This window comes from Ahaetulla prasina, chromosome 1 (genome assembly GCF_028640845.1).
Source record: "Ahaetulla prasina isolate Xishuangbanna chromosome 1, ASM2864084v1, whole genome shotgun sequence".
Taxonomy (NCBI): domain Eukaryota; kingdom Metazoa; phylum Chordata; class Lepidosauria; order Squamata; family Colubridae; genus Ahaetulla; species Ahaetulla prasina.
Window position 1 is genome coordinate 372,616,233 of NC_080539.1, and position 20,953 is coordinate 372,637,185.

The 20,953-nt window shown below is 44.2% G+C and overlaps 1 protein-coding gene across 1 annotated transcript in view; it reads left to right on the forward strand.

The window, feature by feature from the left end:
• The window catches only part of LOC131188379 (MPN domain-containing protein-like), a 33,406-nt gene that overhangs the window by 976 nt on the left and 11,477 nt on the right, over positions 1-20,953 (forward strand). Inside the window, exons 2-8 of the mRNA XM_058163614.1 lie at positions 1,787-2,017; positions 4,735-4,894; positions 6,717-6,792; positions 10,076-10,172; positions 12,713-12,785; positions 17,477-17,553; positions 19,129-19,297. Coding sequence (XP_058019597.1) covers positions 1,787-2,017; positions 4,735-4,894; positions 6,717-6,792; positions 10,076-10,172; positions 12,713-12,785; positions 17,477-17,553; positions 19,129-19,297 — 883 coding nt within the window. The remainder of the gene's footprint in view (positions 1-1,786; positions 2,018-4,734; positions 4,895-6,716; positions 6,793-10,075; positions 10,173-12,712; positions 12,786-17,476; positions 17,554-19,128; positions 19,298-20,953) is intronic.

The window sequence follows — 20,953 nt, forward strand, 5'->3', positions numbered from 1 at the left end:
GGGAGTGGGGAGGGAATGGAGATTTTGCAGTATCCTTCGCCTGCCACACCCACCAAGCCACGCCCACAGAACTGGTAGTAAAAAAAAAATGGATTTCACCACTGGAATAAGATGGTATTCCTGGCTGTAGAGTAAGCATAAAACTTAAGGGAGATTTTTGTCATGAAACTGAATTCTGAATAGAGGTTAAGATCATTTAAATAAGAATGTTGGTTTATAGAGATACTTAGAAGGAGAATCTGTATATAGAGGTTAAATAGGATAAGAGATACCGATGGAGGAAGAGCTGTTACAAGTAATGTAATTTTGATGCATTTGTCTTTGTTTTATTTTTGTTTTTGTGTATTGTGGGGTTTCTTGGTATTGTGTATTTTAACTTTTGGAAATTCAATAAATATTATTTCTTTTTTTAAAAAACAAACTCAAGATGGCAGCCAGGCAAATGTGAGCAAAGGGTTACAGTATTTTCCAAAGGTTTTTTTTTTTTTTCCCAAGAGGCATCTGGATTTTCTGCTTTTTTTCTTCGAAGACGTTTCGCTTCTCCTCCGAGAAGCTTCTTCAGCTCTGACTGAAGAGCCCATTTCCCCACCGTCCAGTCAGAGCTGAAGAAGCTTCTCGGAGGAGAAGCGAAAACGTCTTCAAAGAAAAAAAAAAAAACCAAAAAGTCCAGTTGCCTCTTGAAAATAAGTACCTTCGGGATAACCGTGACCTGGAAGACTGAGAATCTCCATGGAAACTACAGAATTTGTTATAGGGGCAGATAGTCCTCGACTTACAACCACAACTGACCCCAAAATTTCCGTCGCTAAGCGAGAAGAGTTGTCAAAGTGAGTTGTTCTGTCTCCTTCCCCACTTCAGACCCACGAGCTGCCCTTCAGCCAGTGGATTCACGGCTCTTATCAGTCCTGGCAGAGAAATCGCAGCTGCCTGCCAAAGTTCAAACAAATGACTCACGTAGCAAGACTTTCAGCTCTTTCTGAAACGGTTCAGCTCAACTTTTGCTTCCCGTGGAACTGAGAGCAGTCCCAAAGCTCCTTATATATCCTGTGGGGTGGGGCTCCTGCCCCACCCTTCCCTTTGATGACGCCGCCTCTCTAATCTTCTGAAGCGCGGGTCAAGCCAAGCTTGATTATTATTATTATCAGCTGGGTCTGAAGGCATAGCCTGGGGAAGGGAGGAATCAGGGGATGACGGCCTCATTACGTCCTCCGACTGGTCTGGTTCTGGCTCCTGGAGCCGAGCCAAAGGAATCGGTGCTCCCGAGGTAAGCCTTACCGGCCCTTCCCCTTCACTTTCGGAGTCACTTTCGGGCATGGGGCCAGGTTCGGGGGCTGGAGTCACAAGATGAATTTTGCCTCATTTCACTACCATTCTTGCCACCATTGGAGGAGGAGGAGGAAGAGAACTGTGTGGTCCTTGGTGCCCTCTGAGCTTGGTTCTTTACTTGCAGACATTTCATGACCCAACTAGGTAACATCATCAGTGCTAGAAGGGAGCGGGGTTTATGGAGAGGAGGAGGAAGAGGAGGAGAGGGAGGTCTATGGGGTCCTTGATACTCTCTGAACTAACTTGATGTCTATGGAGATTCTCAGTCATCCAGGCCAATGGTTGTCCCAAAAATGCTTCTCTTTCACGAGGCCTTTCTGGTTTTCCTTCGAAGAGTTTTCTCTGAAGTCACATTTTTCAGTTCCGTCGTATCTTTGAGCGGTCACTAAATGAACCGCCGTACATCGAGGACTACCTGTCTAGGGGTTATTTATGCTCCGAATCCTCTTGCCCGTCTCAGGGGAAGAAATTTTGGGGCGACCTGCTGACCGATGGGAAGATTGCTTGGCAACAGACTGGACAGGTCTTCAATTCCCCCAGCGCCTGGGCCACCTATTGTAAGAAACTGGTCAACCCGGCCAAGAAGTCCGGCTGCGGTTGGGCGTCGGTCAAGTACAAGGGCCAGAAGCTGGACCAATACAAGGCGGTCTGGCTGAAGAAACACCAACCCAACGCTCCCCCTGCGGAGGAGGTAAAGCCTTTTGTTTTGCTTCGAAACCTTCTTTATTTTTTATTTTTTTATTTTTTTTGTTTACATTTATATCCCGCCCTTCTCCAAAGACTCAGGGCGGCTTACAGTGTATAAGGCAATAGTCTCATTCTATTTGTATATTTTTACAAAGTCAACTTATTGCCCCCCCAACAATCTGGGTCCTCATTTTACCTACCTTATAAAGGATGGAAGGCTGAGTCAACCTTGGGCCGGGCTTGAACCTGCGGTAATTGCAGGCTCTGTGTTCTTAATAACAGGCTTTACCAGCCTGAGCTATTCCGGCCCTCAATTCTTCCGGAATTGGGGGTTTTTTTTGGCCAAAGTTTTCTTTTTTTCAATTTTCTAGTCCACAGGAGGTCAGTTCGTGGCCTAAGCTTCACTCTAACCCTGAGATGTTTCTAAAGCAGCGGTCACCAATTGGTGGTCCACATGGACCACTGGTGGTCTGCGAGAAAATTCTGGTGGTCCGCAGAAAAATTATTTGCATTTTTTTATTTTGCACTAAATCCGGGGTTCTCAGACTACGGCCCCTGGGACAGATACGTGCAATGAACGTTAGTGCTGCTGCAGAGGGTCTCCCCCTTCGGGGTCTTTTTGTGTGGGTCGGAGGGGGGCAGAAATTCCGACTTGGGGTCTGCTTCAGCCCTCCTGGTGTGGGGCTTTGGGTGAAGGCTGGAGGGAAGCGTTGCTGGTGGCAAAGAGCCGGAGGGTTGGCGTTGAAGTCCACAAGTCTTAAAAGAGCCAAGTTTGCAGACCCCTGATTTAGCTAATCCACTGTATGCCTGCAGTACCATGAAGTCCCAATAGAGGGCGTCACCTGGGTGCCTTTGACTGACTTCCAAAGTCTCAGCCGGGGCAGAAGGACAGTCAGTCCTCGACATACGACCACAGTGGTGCCCGCCCCTTACCGTCGGATGTCAGCAAGTTTGTAAAAATGCGACCGACCCGATTTTTACCTCCACTGTTAGTGAACCAACGGTTCAGCTGTCGAACTGTGGTCCAATTGTGGGGAGAACGGTCGTAAAATGAGGCACACCTCACTTAACAACCGTCTCGCTTAGCCACGGAAATTTTAGGCTTAGTTACATGGTTATCAAAAAGCTTGTAAAAATACAACCAGCTGGATTTTACACCCATTTTTGTTGTCGGTCGTTTTAAGTGAACCAATGGTTCAACTGGCGAACTGTGGTTCAATTGTGGCGAGAATGGTCGTAAAATGGGGCATACCTGAATGAATGAATATTTTAATTTGTATATTTATAATTTATACCTCACTTAACAACCGTTTCATGGCCTGGAACTGGCTGACCATCTCAGCCCACTGAGCCTCCAGCCGCCGGCCGGTACCTGGCCTTGCACTCCCGCAAGTCTTCCCTCTGCTTGGAAAGCCTATGCTCCTAGTCCTCAGTGAGGTGCTTCTGCTGAGCCTCCTTCTCAATCAGATGCAATTTGAACTGAGTTTGTTTTGCCAACTTTCTCATGGTGGCTGCTTAGCTCCAGCAACTGCTTCCTGTTGGGACCCTAAGGAGCCCAGGTGGGCAGGCGAGGAGGGGCTGGGAAGGGAGGGGCAGGTAGAGGCTGGCAAGGCACCCCTCAACATAAGTGACATCGAGTTGGCCACGCCCACCCAGCCAGTCATTAGGCAGATCATATTGGTGGTCCGCGGGATTTAAAATTATGAATTTAGTGGTCCCTGAGGTCCGAAAGATTGGGGATCCCGTTCTAAAGTCTGTAGCAAACTCATAGACAGGTCTGTTTATTTTTTGTTACCCTTGACTTAACGCCCACAAGCCCAACATTTCTCTGGCTAAGCGAGACAGTTGTTAAGTGAGGTGCATCACGTTTTACGACCGTTCTCGCCACAGTTGAACTACCGTTGAACCACTGGCTCACTTCACGACCGACACAAAAATGGGTGTAAAATCCAGCCGGTCATATTTTTACAAGCTTTTTGATAAGCCTAAAAGCCTAAAATTTCCATGGCTAAGCGAGAAGGTTGTTAAGTGAGGTGTGCCTCGTTTTACGACCGTTCTCGCCACAATTGAACTACAGTTCGCCAGTTGAACCATTGGTTCACTTAATGACCGACATAAAAGTGGGTGTAAAATTCAGCCGGTCGTATTTTTACAAGCTTTTTGATAACCATGTAAAGTAAGCCTAAAATTTCCGTGGCTAAGCGAGACGGTTGTTAAGTGAGGTGTGCCTCGTTTTACGACCGTTCTCGCCACAATTGAACCACAGTTCGACAGCTGAACCGTTGGTTCACTTAATGACTGGCACAAAAGTGGAGGTACAAATCGGGTCGGTCGCAGTTTTACAAACTTGCTGACATCCGACAGTAAGGGGCGGGCGCCACTGTGGTCGTATGTCGAGGACTGACTGTCCTTCTGCCCTGGGTTAAACTTTGGGAGTCAGTCAAAGGCACCCAGCTGACGCCCTCTATTGGGATTTCAGGGTACTGCAGGCATACAGTGGATTAGCTAAATCAGGGGTCTGCAAACTTGGCTCTTTTAAGGCTTGTGGACTTCAACTCCCAGAGTTCCTCAGCCAGCAAAGCTGGCTGAAGAACTCTGGGAGTTGAAGTCCACAAGCCTTAAAAGAGCCAAGTTTGCAGACCCCTGAGGTAAATTAATGCCCACAGGAAAAATCTGCTTTATCCACTTGGTGCTCTTTCCTTCCCTTCCTCCCCACCCCAGAGTCTGATCAGTGAAGGGGAGGAAGAGGATCTGGGTGACGAAGAGGAAGATGAGGCCAAAGGGATGAAGGGAGCCTTGGTTGACTCCTTGCTGGCCAAGAAGATGGACGATAAAAGCAAGAAGCTGTCGGTGAAAAGCCTGGCAGAACTGCACAGCGTGGGTAAGAGGGCCAGGCTCGTGAAAAGCCCATCGGGGGCATTGAAGGGTTGGCAGTCAGCTGAATTTCTCACGGTTGTACAGGGACGGGTGCTGCCCTCCACAGGTCAAAAAAGGCAAGATGGCGGGCACGCAATGGTGTGACCAAAGCTTGCGCAGACTCCATCCTGACTGCTTTTCTGCCCTGCAGAAAAAGAGAGAGAAGGAAAGACGGAGAAAAAGGGAAAGGGAGGGAGGGAGGAAAAAGGGAAGGAGGAAAGAAAAAGAGGTGGGGAAGAGAGGTAGAGAGGAAGGAAAGAAGAAAGCGAGGAAGGAAGGAGAAAAAGAGGGGGAAGGGAGGGAGGGAGAGAGCGAGGAGGAAAGAAAGAAGGGATGGAGGAAGGAAGGAAAGAAAAAGGAAGAAAAGAGGAAAGATAAAGAGGGGAGAAGAGCGGTAGAGAGGAAGGAAAGAAAAAAGCAAGGAAGGAAGGGAGGAGAAAAAGAGGGGGAAGGGAGGGAGAGAGAGGGAAGAGGAAAAGAAGGAAGGATGGAGGAAGGAAGGAAGGAAAGAAAGAACGGAGGAAAGAAAAGGGTGGAAGAGAGGTAGAGAGGAAGGAAAGAAAGCAAGGAAGGAAGGAAGAAAAGAGGGGAAGGGAGGAGGAGAGAGAGGAGGAGGAGAGGAAGGAAGGAAGGAAAGGAAGAAAAGAGGAAAGAAAAGAGGGAGGAAGAGGTAGAGAGGAAGGAAAGAAAAAAGCAAGGAAGAAAGGAGAAAAAGAGGGGGAAGGGAGGGAGGGAGAGAGAGGGAGGAGGAGAGGAAGGAAGGAAGGAAAAAGGAAGAAAGGATGAAAGAAAAAGAGGAGGGAAGAGAGGTAGAGAGGAAGGAAAGAAAAGCAAGGAAGAAAGGAGAAAAGAGGGGAAGGGAGGGAGAGAGAGGGAGGAGGAGAGGAAGGAAGGAAGGAAAAAGGAAGAAAGGATGAAAGAAAAAGAGGAGGGAAGAGAGGTAGAGAGGAAGGAAAGAAAGCGAAGGAAGGAAGGAGAAAAAGAGGGGGAAAGGAGAGAGAGGAGGAGAAGGAAGGGATGGAGGAAGGAAGGAAAAAGAAAGGAAGGAAGGAAGAAAAAGTGCGGGAAGAGAGGGAGAGAGGAAGGAAGGGAGAAAGGAAGGAAGGAGAAAAAGGGAAAGGAGAGAGAAAGGAAAGGAAAGGAAGGAAGGCAGGGGTGGGCAGCGTGAGAAACTTATCTTTACTACAGGTTCGCAGCGGGAGCGCATGCGCAGATCGCCCACGGTGACGTCGTGGCGGGTGGGCGGAGCCTCCCGACGGTTTTACTACCGGTTTTATCGAACCGGACCGAACCGGGAGCAACCCACGACTGAAGGAAGGCATGGAGGAAGAAAGGAAGGAACAAAGGAGGGAAAAAAAGGGGGGGAAGGGAGGGAGAGAGGTAGGAAGGAAGGGAGGAAAAAGGAAGTGAGAAAGGAAAAAAAAAAAGAAAAATGTGTGAGCTGGGGTATTCTGGGAATTCTGGGAGTCGAAGTCCACCTGTCTTAAGGTCGCTGAACTTGATAAACATGGCTTTAGAGCAGGGGTCTCCAACCTTGGCAACTTTAGGACTTGTGGACTTCAACTCCCAGAATTCCTCAGCCAGCTTTGCTGAGAGAGTCCTTTTCATTCTCTTTTAATTCTGAAACGAGACAAAAAAAACACAAAACTACAGAAAAGGACACACAACCCTTCCGAATCGAAGAAGGACCCAGCCTGAGACCCTTATGATTGTCTTCGCATCTGCCAGATTTTTATTCCGAAACAGTTGATCGGCAGGTTTGTTTTTTTTCTTGTTTCCCTTCCCAGATCATAGCAAGAGACTGGATTACCGGAATCGAGTTCCTGTCCGCTATTGCAATCTGGGGAGTCGGGATTCGGTCAGGTGCATTATTATTATTTATTATTTAATCGCATTTTTATACCGCCCTATCTCTCAAGGGACTCAGGGCGGTTTACAGCCTAATAAAAACATACGTATAAATACAAAATTTATTTATTTATTTATTTAATTAATTAAATTTTTATACCGCCCTTCTCCCGAAGGACTCAGGGCGGTGTACAGCCTACATTAAAACAATTAATATACAGCCGCAAGACTTTTGATTGCTCAATATTGGAAGAAAGAAGAATTACCTACAATTGAAGAATGGACTCTCAAAGTATCAAATCTGGCAGAAATGGCAAAAATCTCTGCTTACTTGAAAGACTATACACAAGAAAAATATATTTTAGAATGGAAAATGTGGATTGATTATTTTCAAAATAAGTATCAGATAAAAAAATATCAAATAGCATATGAGTAAATTTAGGAAATAATTTGTATTAGATATATTTTTGAAGGAGAGGGGAATTGAGAGTGTGAATAAGCGTGGAGAGACTAGAGATTATAATTTAGGAATTATTTTAGATTATGATTGTTAGTTTTGATACCCTGCATTTTGTTCTGGGAAGTCGGGTGGGGGTGGGAGGTAAAGGGAAGGAATTGGGGGTAGAGGTTAGTGATGGAGTGATGGTTAATGTACAGGGATTATTGAAGATGTATAAATATAATTAATGTAGGGTCGGGTCTGACCAGTTGCCATTTTAGAACGGTGGGGAGGGAAAAAAGAGAGAGTAGGAGGTAGGAAAGAGGAGAAGAGGAAGGAAGAGGGGTAGAAGAGGGAGAAGAGTGTAGGGTGGAGGGAGGAGAGGAGGTAGATAAGAGAAGGAGAGGAAGGTTTGGAAAGTAAAAGAAGGTAGAAGAGGGAAGAAGGTTAAAAAGGGGGGTGGTGACTGGGCAGGCCCGACTAATTGTATATAACTGTACATTGGATGAATTATTTGACAAGATTGTAAAAATAAAACTTTTTATAAAAAAAACAACAACAATTAATATACACACTAAGATAACAATTAAAAAACTTATTCAATAAAGGCCAAAATTAAAACCGTCCAATTGACCATATAAAATACCCAATAAAATTAAAATTTAAAATTTAAAATTAAAATTAAAAATAAAACACCAATTAAAAAAAACTTATTAAATAAGGCCGAATATTAAAAATTACAATAAGATAATAAAACCCCTTTAAAACCAAATTTAAAATTTGAAATTCTAGTCCAGTCCTGCGCAAATAAATAGATGTGTCTTAAGCTCGCGGCGAAAGGTTCGAAGGTCAGGAAGTTGGCTGATCGTTGGAAACTTTTTTTTAGTTTTTTAAAGCATTTTTTTTACTACCCATTCGGGCGAATAGGTAGTACAAAATGCTTAAAAAAATTTTTAAAAAAGAAAAGATTCCGACATTTGTACGGCACAGCTGATGGTCACAGCTGATTGTTGGAAAGTTTTTTTTTACTTCTTTAAAGCATTTTTTTACTACCAGTTCGGGCAAATCGGTAGTAAAAATATGCTTTAAAAAAAAAAGGTTCTGACAATCGTGCGGCACAGCTGATTGTCACAGCTGATCATTGGAACCTTTCTTTTACTTTTTTAAAGCCATTTTTTTTCTACCGGTTCGGGCGAATAGGTAGTAAAAAAAATGCTTTAAAAAACTAAAGAAAGAGAAAAGGTTCCGACGATCGCGCGGCACAGCTGATGGTCACAGCTGATCATTGGAACCTCTTTTTTTTACTTTTTAAAGCATTTTTTTTTATTTGCATTTATATCCCGCCCTTTTTACTACCAGTTTGGGCTAACCGGCCCAAACCGGTAGCATTTCACTCCTGACTTTAAGGCTAGCCAAAATAAATAAATAAAATGAAATACCAAAAAAGAATTCAGAGACCAGATCCCTGGGCAAATAAGAGAGTTACTGCTTTAAAAATGCGTCTGTTTTCCAAATGGTGAGAAGTTATTTCTTTATTTTTATATTCTGCGTTGGTCGATTCCCCCCTCTCAGCTGAAGAGACAGTTAGGGATAGAGGTAAAGGAGCTGAGCCACAAGTGAGGAGACACGAGTTCTAATCTCTTCATATATAAATCTAAGTAAGTAAGTAAGTAGGTCTCAAGAACTCAAGAAGCGATTGGACTGCCATTTGTCAGAAATAGCATAGGGTCTCCTGCTTGAGCGGGGGGTTGGGCTAGATAAGCTATAAGGTCCCTTCCAACTCTGTTAATTTGTCTAATCTGTCGAAGGTTAAAGAATAGAAGAATAGAATTTTTTATTGGCCAAGTGTGATTGGACACACAAGGAATTTGTCTTGGTGCATATGCTCTCAGTGTACATAAAAGAAAAGATACGTTCATCAAGGTACAACATTTACAACATAAATGATGGTCAATATATCAATATAAATCATAAGGATTGCCATCAACAAAGTTACAGTCATACAGTCATAAGTGGAAAGAGATTGGAAAGAAAGGAAAGAAGGAAGGAAGGAAGGAAGGAAGGAAGGAAGGAAGGAAGGAAGGAAGGAAGGAAGGAAGGAAGGAAAAATAATGGAAAGTGGAAAGAGATTGGAAGGAAAGAAGGAAGGAAGGAAAAATAATGGATGGGAGAGAGGGAGGGAAGGATGGATGGATGGATGGATGGATAGAAGGAAGGGAAAGAAGGATGGGATTAATGGATGAATGGAATGGATAGAGGGGAGGGGAGGAAAAAAGGAAGAAAGGAAGATGGAAGGAAGGAAGGAGAGAAGAAAGGAAGGAGAGAAGAAAGAGAATGGGAAAGAAAGAAAGGGAGGGGAAGGGAAGGGAAGGAAAGGAGGGAGCAGAAGGGAGGGGTAGGGATGGGGTGGAGTGGGAAAAGAAGGGAAGGGAAGGGAAGGGAAGGAAAGGAAATAGTGTAGAGACTTCTTCCAACTCTTGAGAGTCTAGGATCTGAATGCATTCAGTCTGGAGAAAAGATGTTGATATAATATAACAACAGGGTTGGAAGGGACCTTGGAGGCCTTCTAGTCCAACCCCCTGCCCAGGCAGGAAACCCTACACCATCTCAGTCAGATGGTTATCCAACATATTATCCAACATGATAGATCGTCAGCTGTTCCTTTAAGGCAGATGCAATGACATTTTCCAGGATCCATCGGGCGACACATCTTCACCCAGGGCACCATACCGGGGCCCAGTTTCCCTCCTTGGAGCCATAGAATGGTGGTTGTCACATGGGCCCTTCCTTCCCCAAAGGAAGGTTTCTAGTCCTCATGACCGCCACAAGATTTGGTTCTCTTCTCTTGCTTGTCCTTAGGAACCCGCACACCTTGGTGGAGGTGACATCGTTCGCAGCCCTCAACAAATTCCAGCCTTTTAACGTGGCCATCTCTAGCAACGTTCTCCTGCTCGTGGTAGGTACTCCTTCTCCGAATTGTCAGTCCAGGGCTGGCTGGGGAATTCTGGGATTTCTGGATTCAGCGTGTTTGGAAGGCCCCAGGGTTGCAGAATGTTGTGACCCAGGCCCAAGTAGGTAGTAGGAAACTCAGTCCATAAAACAAACAAACTTTATTAGAACAGCTGAGAATTACTTCATTCCCAGCGTCGTTCAACTCAAATTAAAACAAATGCCTCCCAACAAAAATTCCTCAGTCCTATCACAAACCTTGGTCCAATTAGGCAAACTGCCAAAGGCCTTTCTTGGCAAACGTTCAGAAGTCACAAAAATAAAGGCAAGATGTAGACAAACCAGAAGATGAAGCTACCAATGTTGTTTTCTGGCAAAGCCCAAACGCCATTGTTGGTCTGTTTTAAGCTTTATGGGAGGGGCCAATCATCTTCTGGCCTTACTCCTGAGTCATCCTTTTTGCTTGAGCTGCTCTTGCCTTCTGGCAGCTCTTCTCATGGATGCATTAGGAACAGGCTCCTCCTGTTCCTCTGCCTCACTACTATCAGCCTCTGGAGGCTCTGGAGTCCGCACCTCACTTCCCGATGGCCCTGGCCCCACCTCAGCCTCATCGCTGTCCGACTCGGTTGCCAGCTCCGTAGGCTGCTGATGGACCACAACACAGAAGGTGGATCCGGGGAACATTTTTATTGCGTTCGGTTTATTGCAAGTGTTTGCATGACGCCTGGTGAGTTGAGAAGAGTTCAGTCAATGGGAAAGAACATCAGAGCAAATGAATCCCACCCAAGGGCAAATACAGGGGGTCCTCCACTTACAACAGTTCCTTTAGTGACCGTTCGAAGTTCCATGAGTGACTTCGGACCAGTTTTCACACTTACGACCGCTGCGGCATCCCCAGGGTCACGTGACCAACGCTCAAGATGCTCGGCAACTGCCGTGCGTTCAATTGACGTGTGTCCTGGGGTCACGTGATTAATTTTTGCCAACTTTTGACGAGGAAAGTCAACGGGGAAGCCGAATTCACTTAACAGCCGTGTGTGTCTATCTTAATGACTGCAGAGATTCAGTTAACAACAGTGGCAAGGAAGGCTGTAAAATGGGAGTAAAACTCACAACAGTCTGGCTTCGTTTAGCGATAGAAATTTTGGGCTCAATTGTGGTTGTAAGTCAAGGACCACCTGCGTCAGGGAATACTGAGACCACTGACAATTAGGGTTGTTAGGGGGGGCGTTGCTGAGAGGGTTCACATCCCCTTGTATACATGGAGATCAGTGGTTTTCGACCTTGTTGACTCTAAGGTGGGTGGAATTTCATTCCCAGAATTCCCTAACCAGCAGAATTCCCAGAATTCCCTAACCAGCAGGCTTCAAGATCTGAGGATGTCAACACCCAGAATTCCCCAGCCAGTGGGTTTTAACTCCCAGAATTCCCCAGCCAGCATGTTTTAACTTAGTTGGACTTCAACTCCCAGAATTCTTCAGCCTGCACGTTTTAAGTTGAGTGGAGTTCAACTCCCAGAATTCTTTTTTTTTACTGAAAAAGTTTTACAAAACTTTTTTCTCCCCGTTCCCCTCCCCTAATCCCCTCCTCCTTCACAAACCCTCCCCGACGTCCCAGAACAAACACAAGGTATAGTTAAAAATAAGACAAACATAAGCTAAAACCTTTTCCTCCTAACTCAATTATACTCCTACAATTCTCATCAATTCCTAACCTCCCCCAAAACAATCAAAAATAATACATCCTAATCATTCAAAGGCAGTCTGATAACTCTTAGTCTGATTATCTGTTTTGAATATAGTCAATCCATTTTTTCCATTCATTTAAATATCTTTCTTGCGTATTGTCTTTCAAAAAGGCTGAGATTTTTGCCATCTCAGCCAAATTGGAGACTTTCAATATCCATTCTCCTATTGTAGGTACTTCTTTTTTCTTCCAATACTGTCCTATCAGTAATCTTGCTGCTGTTATTAGATTTAAAATCAGTTTAGTCTCAATTACTGTACAGTCCGTGATAATTCCCAGGAGAAAAAATTGCGGCAGGAACTTTATCTTCTTTTTCAGAACATTTTGTAGAATCCACCAAGTTCTTATCCAAAAAGCCTTAATATTCTTACAAGTCCACCAAATATGAAAATGTGTAGCGTCATCACAGTTACATCTCCAACACTTTGCTTGCATATCTGGATACATAACTCCCAGAATTCTTCAGCCATCACGTTTAAAGATGGATGGACTTCAACTCCCAGAATTCCCCAGCCAGCATGCTTTAAGTTGGACTTCAACTCCCAGAATTCCCCAGGCAACAAGGACTTCCACAGTTGTTATCCTTTTTCTCCTCCTCCTCCTCTTCCTCCTCCTCCTCCTCCACATATCCTACTCCCTTCTAGCATTGATGATATTACCTAGTCAGGTCATGAAATGTCTTCAAGAAAAACCACCCAGCTCAAAGACCACCAAGGATCCCACAGTTCAACCCTGAGCTACGGATATTCTCCTCAGTTGCTTGTCACGCTCATCCGTCTCCTTTGTCCCCCGTCTCTTTAGGATTTCCACAGTCACTTAACGAAAAGCGAAGTGGTGGGTTACTTAGCAGGCCAATGGAACATCAACAGTCAATGTAAGTCCCGTTGGGTTATCCTGAGGTGAGCTAAAAAGGTTGGATGTTTGGGAATTGGATGGGATAATTTTTCTATCCCTTCATAATTCATGCATTCAGTGGTGGGATTCAGCCGGTTCGGGCGAACCTGTAGTTAAATTGCCGGCTGGCCCCTCCCCTTCCAGGAGTCCCCACACACCGCAATTTGGCTCCCAGGTAAGTGCAGGGAGGCCTCCTAGGCCCAAAATGGGGTGCGGGTGGGCCGTTTCCCCCCCCCGCAGCCCGTTTTTGCTCCCGGGATGGGTGGGTGCAGGAGGCTGAGTGCCGCCTGTCACACCCCCTGGCCACGCCCACCATGGCCACGCCCACCCAGTCAGTCATTAGGGCAGAGACCCGGTTGTTAAATTATTTGAATCCCACCACTGCAGTTGCTTGGGTGCAAAAGAAAAAAACATTTTTCTCTCAGTTTTTTTCACCCAAATCTTGGGAGGCAAAACATAAACCTGGCCATCCACTGGTGAATCTTGTACAGGTAGTCCTGGACTTACAACCATTCGTTTAGTGACCGTCCAAAGTTACAACGGACCTGAAAAAAAGTGAATTACGACCAGTTCTTTCTATAAAGGTAGTCCTCGACTTATAAACGGTTCATTTAGTGGCCGTTCAAAATTAGAATAGAATAGAATAGAATTTATTGGCCAAGTGTGATTGGACACACAAGGAATTTGTCTTGGTGCATATGCTCTCAGTGTACGTAAAAGAAAAGATACGTTCATCAAGGTACAACATTTACAACACAATTGATGGTCAATATATCAATATAAATCATAAGGATTGCCAGCAACAAGTTATAGTCATACAGTCATAAGTGGAAAGAGATTGGTGATGGGAACTATGAGAAGATTAATAGTAGTGCAGATTCAGTAAATAGTTTGACAGTGTTGAGGGAATTATTTGTTTAGCAGAGTGATGGCCTTCGGGAAAAAACTGTTCTTGTGTCTAGTTGTTCTGGTGTGCAGTGCTCTATAGTTTTGAGGGTAGGAGTTGAAACAGTTTATGTCCAGGATGCGAGGGATCTGCAAATATTTTCACGGCCCTCTTCTTGATTCGTGCAGTATACAGGTCCTCAATGGAAGGCAGGTTGGTAGCAATTATTTTTTCTGCAGTTCTAATTATCCTCTGAAGTCTGTGTTTTTCTTGTTGGGTTGCAGAACCGAACCAGACAGTTATAGAGGTGCAAATGACAGACTCAATAATTCCTCTGTAGAATTGGATCAGCAGCTCCTTGGGCAGTTTGAGCTTACTGAGTTGGCGCAGAAAGAACATTCTTTGTTGTCCTTTTTTAATGATGTTTTTGATGTTAGCTGTCCATTTGAGATCTTGCGATATGATAGAACCCAGAAATTTGAAGGTTTCTACTGTTGATACTGTGTTGTCAAGTATTGTGAGAGGTGGAAGTATGGAAGGGTTTCTCCTAAAGTCTACCACCATTTCTACGGTTTTGAGTGTGTTCAGTTCCAGATTGTTTTGGTTGCACCACAAGGCTAGTCGTTCGACCTCTCATCTATATGCGGATTCGTCATTGTCTCGAATGAGACCAATCACTGTTGTGTCATCTGCGAACTTCAGTAGCTTAACAGATGGATCATTGGAGATGCAGTCATTGGTATACAGAGAGAAGAGAAGTGGGGAGAGCACACAGCCTTGGGGGGCCCCTGTGCTAATTGTACAGGTATTTGATGTGATCTTGCTTAGCTTCACCTGCTGCTTCCTGTTTGTTAGGAAGCTTGTGATCCACTTACAAGCCTGTTCCGGTACCTGTAGCTGAATAGCACTGAAAAAAGAGCCTTATGGTCATTTTTCACACTTATGGCCGTTCCCACATAGTTACATGATCAAAATTCACATTCGTGGCAAGTGACTCGTATTTATGACGGTCACAGTGTCCTGGGGGGTCACGTGATCCCCTTTTGTGACCTCCTGACAAGCAAAGTCAGTGGGGAAGCCAGATTCACTTAACAACTGTGTGACTCACTTAACAACTGCAGGGATCCACTTAACGACCGTGGCAGGAAAGGTCGTAAAATTGGGGCACCACTCACTTAACTCACTTGCTCTGCTTAGCAACAGAAAGTTTGGGGTTCAATTGTGGTCGTAAGGCGAGGACTACCTGTACTTCACACCGGAGGAACTAGCGGAAAGCAAATTTTTATATTCTGAATATTGCTTGATTGCCTCCAAATTTAAAAAGAGATAAAAAAAAAATATTACTAAAGCAGAATAAGGAAACTCTACAAAACCATAATTCGAGGGATTACGAGCATTTCCTGCACCCAGCATGAATGTGGAGTGGAAAAAACCTTTGAGGTGTTTCCAACTCTTTTGATTTTATTTGGCACAGAAATCTTCCAGATTTAATTTTTGGCCTCGATTAAGGAAAGGCTGGACTTTTCCGGCAGCCACAAAAATACAACTTTATTTGTGGCTGAAAGACATTTCTTTTTTTTTTTATAGGGCAAAATTTTTTATTTTCCATAATAATTCCCACAATTTGACCAGTGTACAATACAATCACTTATCCAACAATCGATCCTATACTCAAATTATACTCAATCAGGGCTGCTCGACCGCCACTCCCTCCCTTAATCCTTTCTTCCCTTCTCATCCTTCTTCAACTTTCCCCACCATCCTTCTCCTCGCTTTCCTACTTCCCCACCTCTTTCCCACTTCTCACTACCATCTTTTCTAACCCTCTATCTTCTCCTCCTTCTTCTCCTCCTATCCTTTCTTCTCCCTCCCTTCTTTCCTACCTGCCTACCTACTTTCTTCCTTCTTTACTCCTCTTTCCTTACCCTTTCCCTTCGGGAGTGGTTACCGAGCAGCCCCGACTTTACACCATTCCAACTTGTTTAATTCTACCATTATTCCTGTACAATGGCAATCAATGAATGAACTATTTTTTATGATTTTTGGGCAATCAGGGAATATATGAAATCCCACAACCCGACCGTTGTCCGCAAAATAAATATAACGTAGCACGCTTAGTATCGTTTCAATTTTTCATATTTATAAGAAAGGGCTGACGTATTCTGCCAGCCACAAAGTACAGCTGAATTGGTGGTTAAAAAGAAAAGAATGAATGAATGAATGAGTTTTTATTATGGCCTTTGGCTGATTGGTAAATAAAATAAACCCCACAATTGGTCCATTGTGCTTGGAATAAATAAAATTACTGTGTGGTAACACAATCAGTGCAGTTACATCAGCAGTGACAAGATTCTTATTTTAACAGCAATATAAGAAGCCATTTTATTTATATTTATATTTATTTATTTATTTATTTGCCAAACACAACAGTATATATAAGTATAAGCATGAAATAACCATACGAATTGGATGCAATCAAAGGGAACATTAGGACAGGAACGGTAGGCACGCTGGTGCTCTTATGCACGCCCCTTACAGACCTCTTAGGAATGGGGTGAGGTCAATAGTAGATAGTCTTTGGTTAAAGCTTTGGGGATTTTGGGAAGAGACCAGAGTCAGGTAGTACATTCCAGGCATTAACAAGTCTGTTACTGAAGTCGTATTTTCTGCAATCAAGATTTGAGCGGTTCACATTAAGCTTAAATCTATTGTGTGCTCGTGTATTGTTGTGATTGAAGCTGAAGTAGTTTTCAACAGGAAGGACATTGTAGCAGATGATTTTATGAGTTATGCTTAGGTTATGTCGAAGGCGTCGGAGTTCTAAATTTTCTAAACCCAGGATTTCAAGTCTGGTGGCATAAGGTATTTTGTTATGATCAGAGGAGTGGAGGATTCTTCTTGTAAAATATTTCTGGACACGCTCAATTGTATTAATGTCTGAAATGAGGTGTGGGTTCCAAACAGGCGAGCTGTATTCGAGAATTGGTTTAGCAAATGTTTTGTATGCTCTGGTTAGTAGTATAATCTTTCTGGAGAAGAAAGCTTTGCTGGCTGAGGAATTCTGGGAGTTGAAGTTCACAAGTCTTAAAGTTGCCAAGGTTGGAGACCCCTGACTTAAATAATTTCTAAATCATATTAGTTAGTCATAAAGCGGTAATTTCCTTCCTGGTATCCCAACACAGAGTAGCATGTTATAGAGAACATGAGGAGAACATACAATGATAAGTTATCCAGTGTTTCTCAATATATGACCACTTTAAGATGGGTGGACTTCAACTCCCAGAATTCTTCAGCCAGCATGGCTGGCTGGGGAATTCTGGGAGTTGAAGTCCATCCATCTTAAAAGTGGTGAAGGTTGAGAAACGTTAACTTATAATAAGCTTAGAAAGGGACATATAATTGTCCTGAACTTACTTAATAACTGCAGTGATTCGCTTAACAACCATGGCAAAAAAAGAGACATAAAACAGCTATGAATCGCTGAACCACCATCTTGTTCAGCGATGGAAATTCTGGCCTTAATTGTGGTCTCCAAAGTTGGCAACTTGAAGACTTGTGGACTTCAATTCCCAGAACTCCCTTGTGGACTTCAACTCCCAGAATTCCCTTGTGGACTTCAAATCCCAGAATTCTTAAAGTTGCCAAGTATGGAAACCCCTGCTCTATACATATCTTAATTTTGACCCTGATTGATGTATAATGTTGTAAATTAACAAAATGGTATGTGGAGAGGGGAATCCTTGTTTAACCACAACCTCGTTGTGTTATGCCGCTTTGTGTTCCAGTGCTGACGGTGCTGCGGGCGTTCCCTTGCCGGTCGCGACTCGGAGACGGCGAATTGGCAGCCATTGTGGAAGAAGAGGTGAGGCGATGAATGGAAAATGAGAAGGAATCTCCTTGGATCCTCAAAAAAGATCCCCTGGAAACATCACTTCCGGTTTTGAAGCACTGCTCAAGCAGTTTCCGGTTATCCTTATCGTAAAGTGTAATTCGAAACAGCGTACAGGTAGTCCTCGACTCACAACCGCAATTGGGACCTGAACCAGGGGTGAAATTCTACAAGTTCACTCTGGTTCGGGCGAATCTGTTATGTCCCCCTCCCCACTTCACAGAGAAGACGCAGAGACACACATCCCCCAGTCCTTTATATTTGCAACAGACCTGATTTTCTGTAGTGAAAGAAAGACTTGGCAGCTACAGTGCAAAGGCCTGCCAAGTTCTGAGTTCTTTATCTCTTACGGAGACAGAAGCCCACAAGTCCAAGATCCGTTGCCAAGAACTCACAGAAAAAAGCTTTTGCACAGTCCAGGTCTTTAACTCCCAAACGACCGATCTGCAGTAAGCACTTGGTAGCTTTTGTCCGTCACAAGGACCAGATGGCAATTCCACCCGCTTTTATCCCCTGTGGGGTGTGGCTCAGTGACTCAGCAATCTCTGAGCCTGCCACACCTCTTCCTTTTTTTTTTAAATTTGCATTTATATCCCGCCCTTCTCCGAAGACTCAGGGCGGCTTACACTATGTCAAGCAATAGTCTTCATCCATTTGTATATTATATACAAAGTCAACTTATTGCCCCCAACAATCTGGGTCCTCATTTTACCTACCTTATAAAGGATGGAAGGCTGAGTCAACCTTGGGCCTGGTGGGACTTGAACCTGCAGTAATTGCAAGCAGCTGCTGTTAATAACAGACTACATTAGTCTGTTGAGCCACCAGAGGTCCTTTGCTGCGCACGCTTATCTTTTCCTCACTGCCTCGGGTCAATCCAAGATTGATCCTCAGCAGCTGGAGCCTGAGGCGTTGCCAGGGAGGAGGAGGGTCCTGGAGAGGGAGGCCTTGACGGCTCCTCCCCATCACTCTCAAGAGTCAACCTCCTCCATGAGAACAGGCTCGGGGGGCCGGAGTCACAACAGAAGTGGTAGTGATAAATACTACCAGTTCGGGCGAATCGGTAGTAAAAAAAAAAAGTTTGGGCAAACCAGTAGTTAGCTACAATTTAAAAAGCTACCGGTTCCTCCGAACCATTATTTCCGATAATCAGCTGTGCAGCGGGGTTTAGGTTTGCTAGGAAGCAGAAAATCCTGCTTTCTAACAAAACTAAACTGCGCTACACAGCTGATCCCCGCCCCCCCAACGCTGTTCTACTTACCTTCCCAAGCCTCCTTTTGGTGCGTACTGCGCATGCGCAACCAATGTGCACACTATTTATTGAGCTTTTCAACCTCCGCTGGGCCAACCATGGATAAATCGAAGAAAAGTTTCAGAATTCAACTACATATGCTCGTTTTGTAGCCGCTCAAGAAATAGTCAGGCACAGGAAGGGTTTTTGTGGCTCCCGGTGTTTTCTTTTCTGTGGGAAACGGGTCCAAATGGCTCTTTTGAGTGTTTAAGGTTGCCGACCTCTGGGTTTACACGGAATGCCCTTGTTCTTTCCAGATCTGCCAAAATCTCTTCCTACGAGGTCTGTCGCTGGTGGGCTGGTATCACAGCCACCCGTTTAGCCACCCGCTGCCCTCCTTGCAAGACATCGACATGCAGATGGATTACCAGCTGAAGCTCCAGGGAACTAGTAACAGCTTCCAGCCGTGCTTGGCGCTCATTTGTGGTAGGTTGCAAAACGGGGTGTCTGCCCTGCCCTGGCTGACATGGTTTCTTGTTCCTGCAGCAGTTGGGATCTCTTAAAAAAAATAAAATCTGACAGCTTTGGGGAGCTCTGAAGGCAGAAAACAGGGGGATCTGGGGCCATTGTATAAGCCTGGGGAGCTAATAAAGCAAAGCAAATAGTGTATTATTCGTCTCCCATAAGAAGCAGCTAAGCTGAATGTATTTATTTATTTGTATCTGCCCTTTATTATGTTTTAAAACAGCTTAAGGCTGCAAACATATCTAACATATCTTAGTTCCTCCTAGTTTCCCTACAATAACCTACAATCTGGTTTTATTGTGTTGTATCTGATAGTTATTTTATCTGGCTGTTAACCGCCCTGAGTCCTTCGGGAGAAGGGTGGTATAAAAATTAAATTATTATTATTATTATTATTATTATTATTATTATTATTATTATTATTATTATTATTATTATTATTATTATTATAGTTGTTGTTGTTGTTGTTGTTGTTGTTGTTGTTAATAATAATAATAATAACAACCCTGCAAAGTGGGCTGGGCTGAGCGAGAAATTCTGGCCCAAGACTCTCAGCTGGATTTAATGGCTAAGGCGGGACCAGAACTCACTGTCTCCTGGTGATTGGCCCAAAGTCACCCAGTCTGTATGTCTAAGGTGGGACTAGAACTCACTGTCTCCTGGTGATTGGCCCAGTCACCCGATCAGCTGGCTTTAGTGGCTAAGATGGGTCTAGAACTCACCGTCTCCTGGTAACTGGCCCAAAGTCATACAGCTGGCTTTCATGACTAAGGCAGTTCTAGAATTCACAGTCTCCTGGTGATTGGCCCAAAGTCACCCAGTTTGCTTATATGTCTAAGGCGGGACTAGAATTCACAGTCTCCTGGCGATTGGCCCAAAGAGATTCAGCTAGCTTTCATGGCTAAAGTAAAACCTGAACTCACAGGTACTCCTCAACTTATGACCACAACTGAGCCCAAAATTTCTGTTGCTAAGTGAGACTGTTGTTAAGTGAGTTTGGCACCATTTTATGACTTCTCTGGCCACAGTTGTTAAGTGAACCTGGGCTTCCCGTTGATTTTGCTTGTCACAAGACTCCGGGACACTGCAACTGTCATAAATAAATAAATTAGATATGAGCCAGCCGTGTGCAGCAGCTGCTAAAAAAGCCAACACAGTTCTGGGCTGCATAAACAGAGGGATAGAATCAAGATCACGTGAAGTGTTAGTGCCACTTTATAATGCCTTGGTAAGGCCACACTTGGAATATTGCATCCAGTTTTGGTCGCCACGATGTAAAAAAAGATGTTGAGACTCTAGAAAGAGTGCAGAGAAGAGCAACAAAGAGGATTAGGGGACTGGAGGCTAAAATATATGAAGAACGATTGCAGGAACTGGGTATGTCCAGTTTAATGAAAAGAAGGACTAGGGGAGACGTGATAGCAGTGTTCCAATATCTCAGCGGTTGCCCCAAAGAAGAGGGAGTCAAACTATTCTCCAAAGCACCTGAAGGCAGGACAAGAAGCAATGGGTGGAAACTAATCAAGGAGAGAAGCAACTTACAACTAAGGAGAAATTTCCTGACAGTTAGAACAATTAATCAGTGGAACGACATGCCTGCAAAAGTTGTGAATGCTC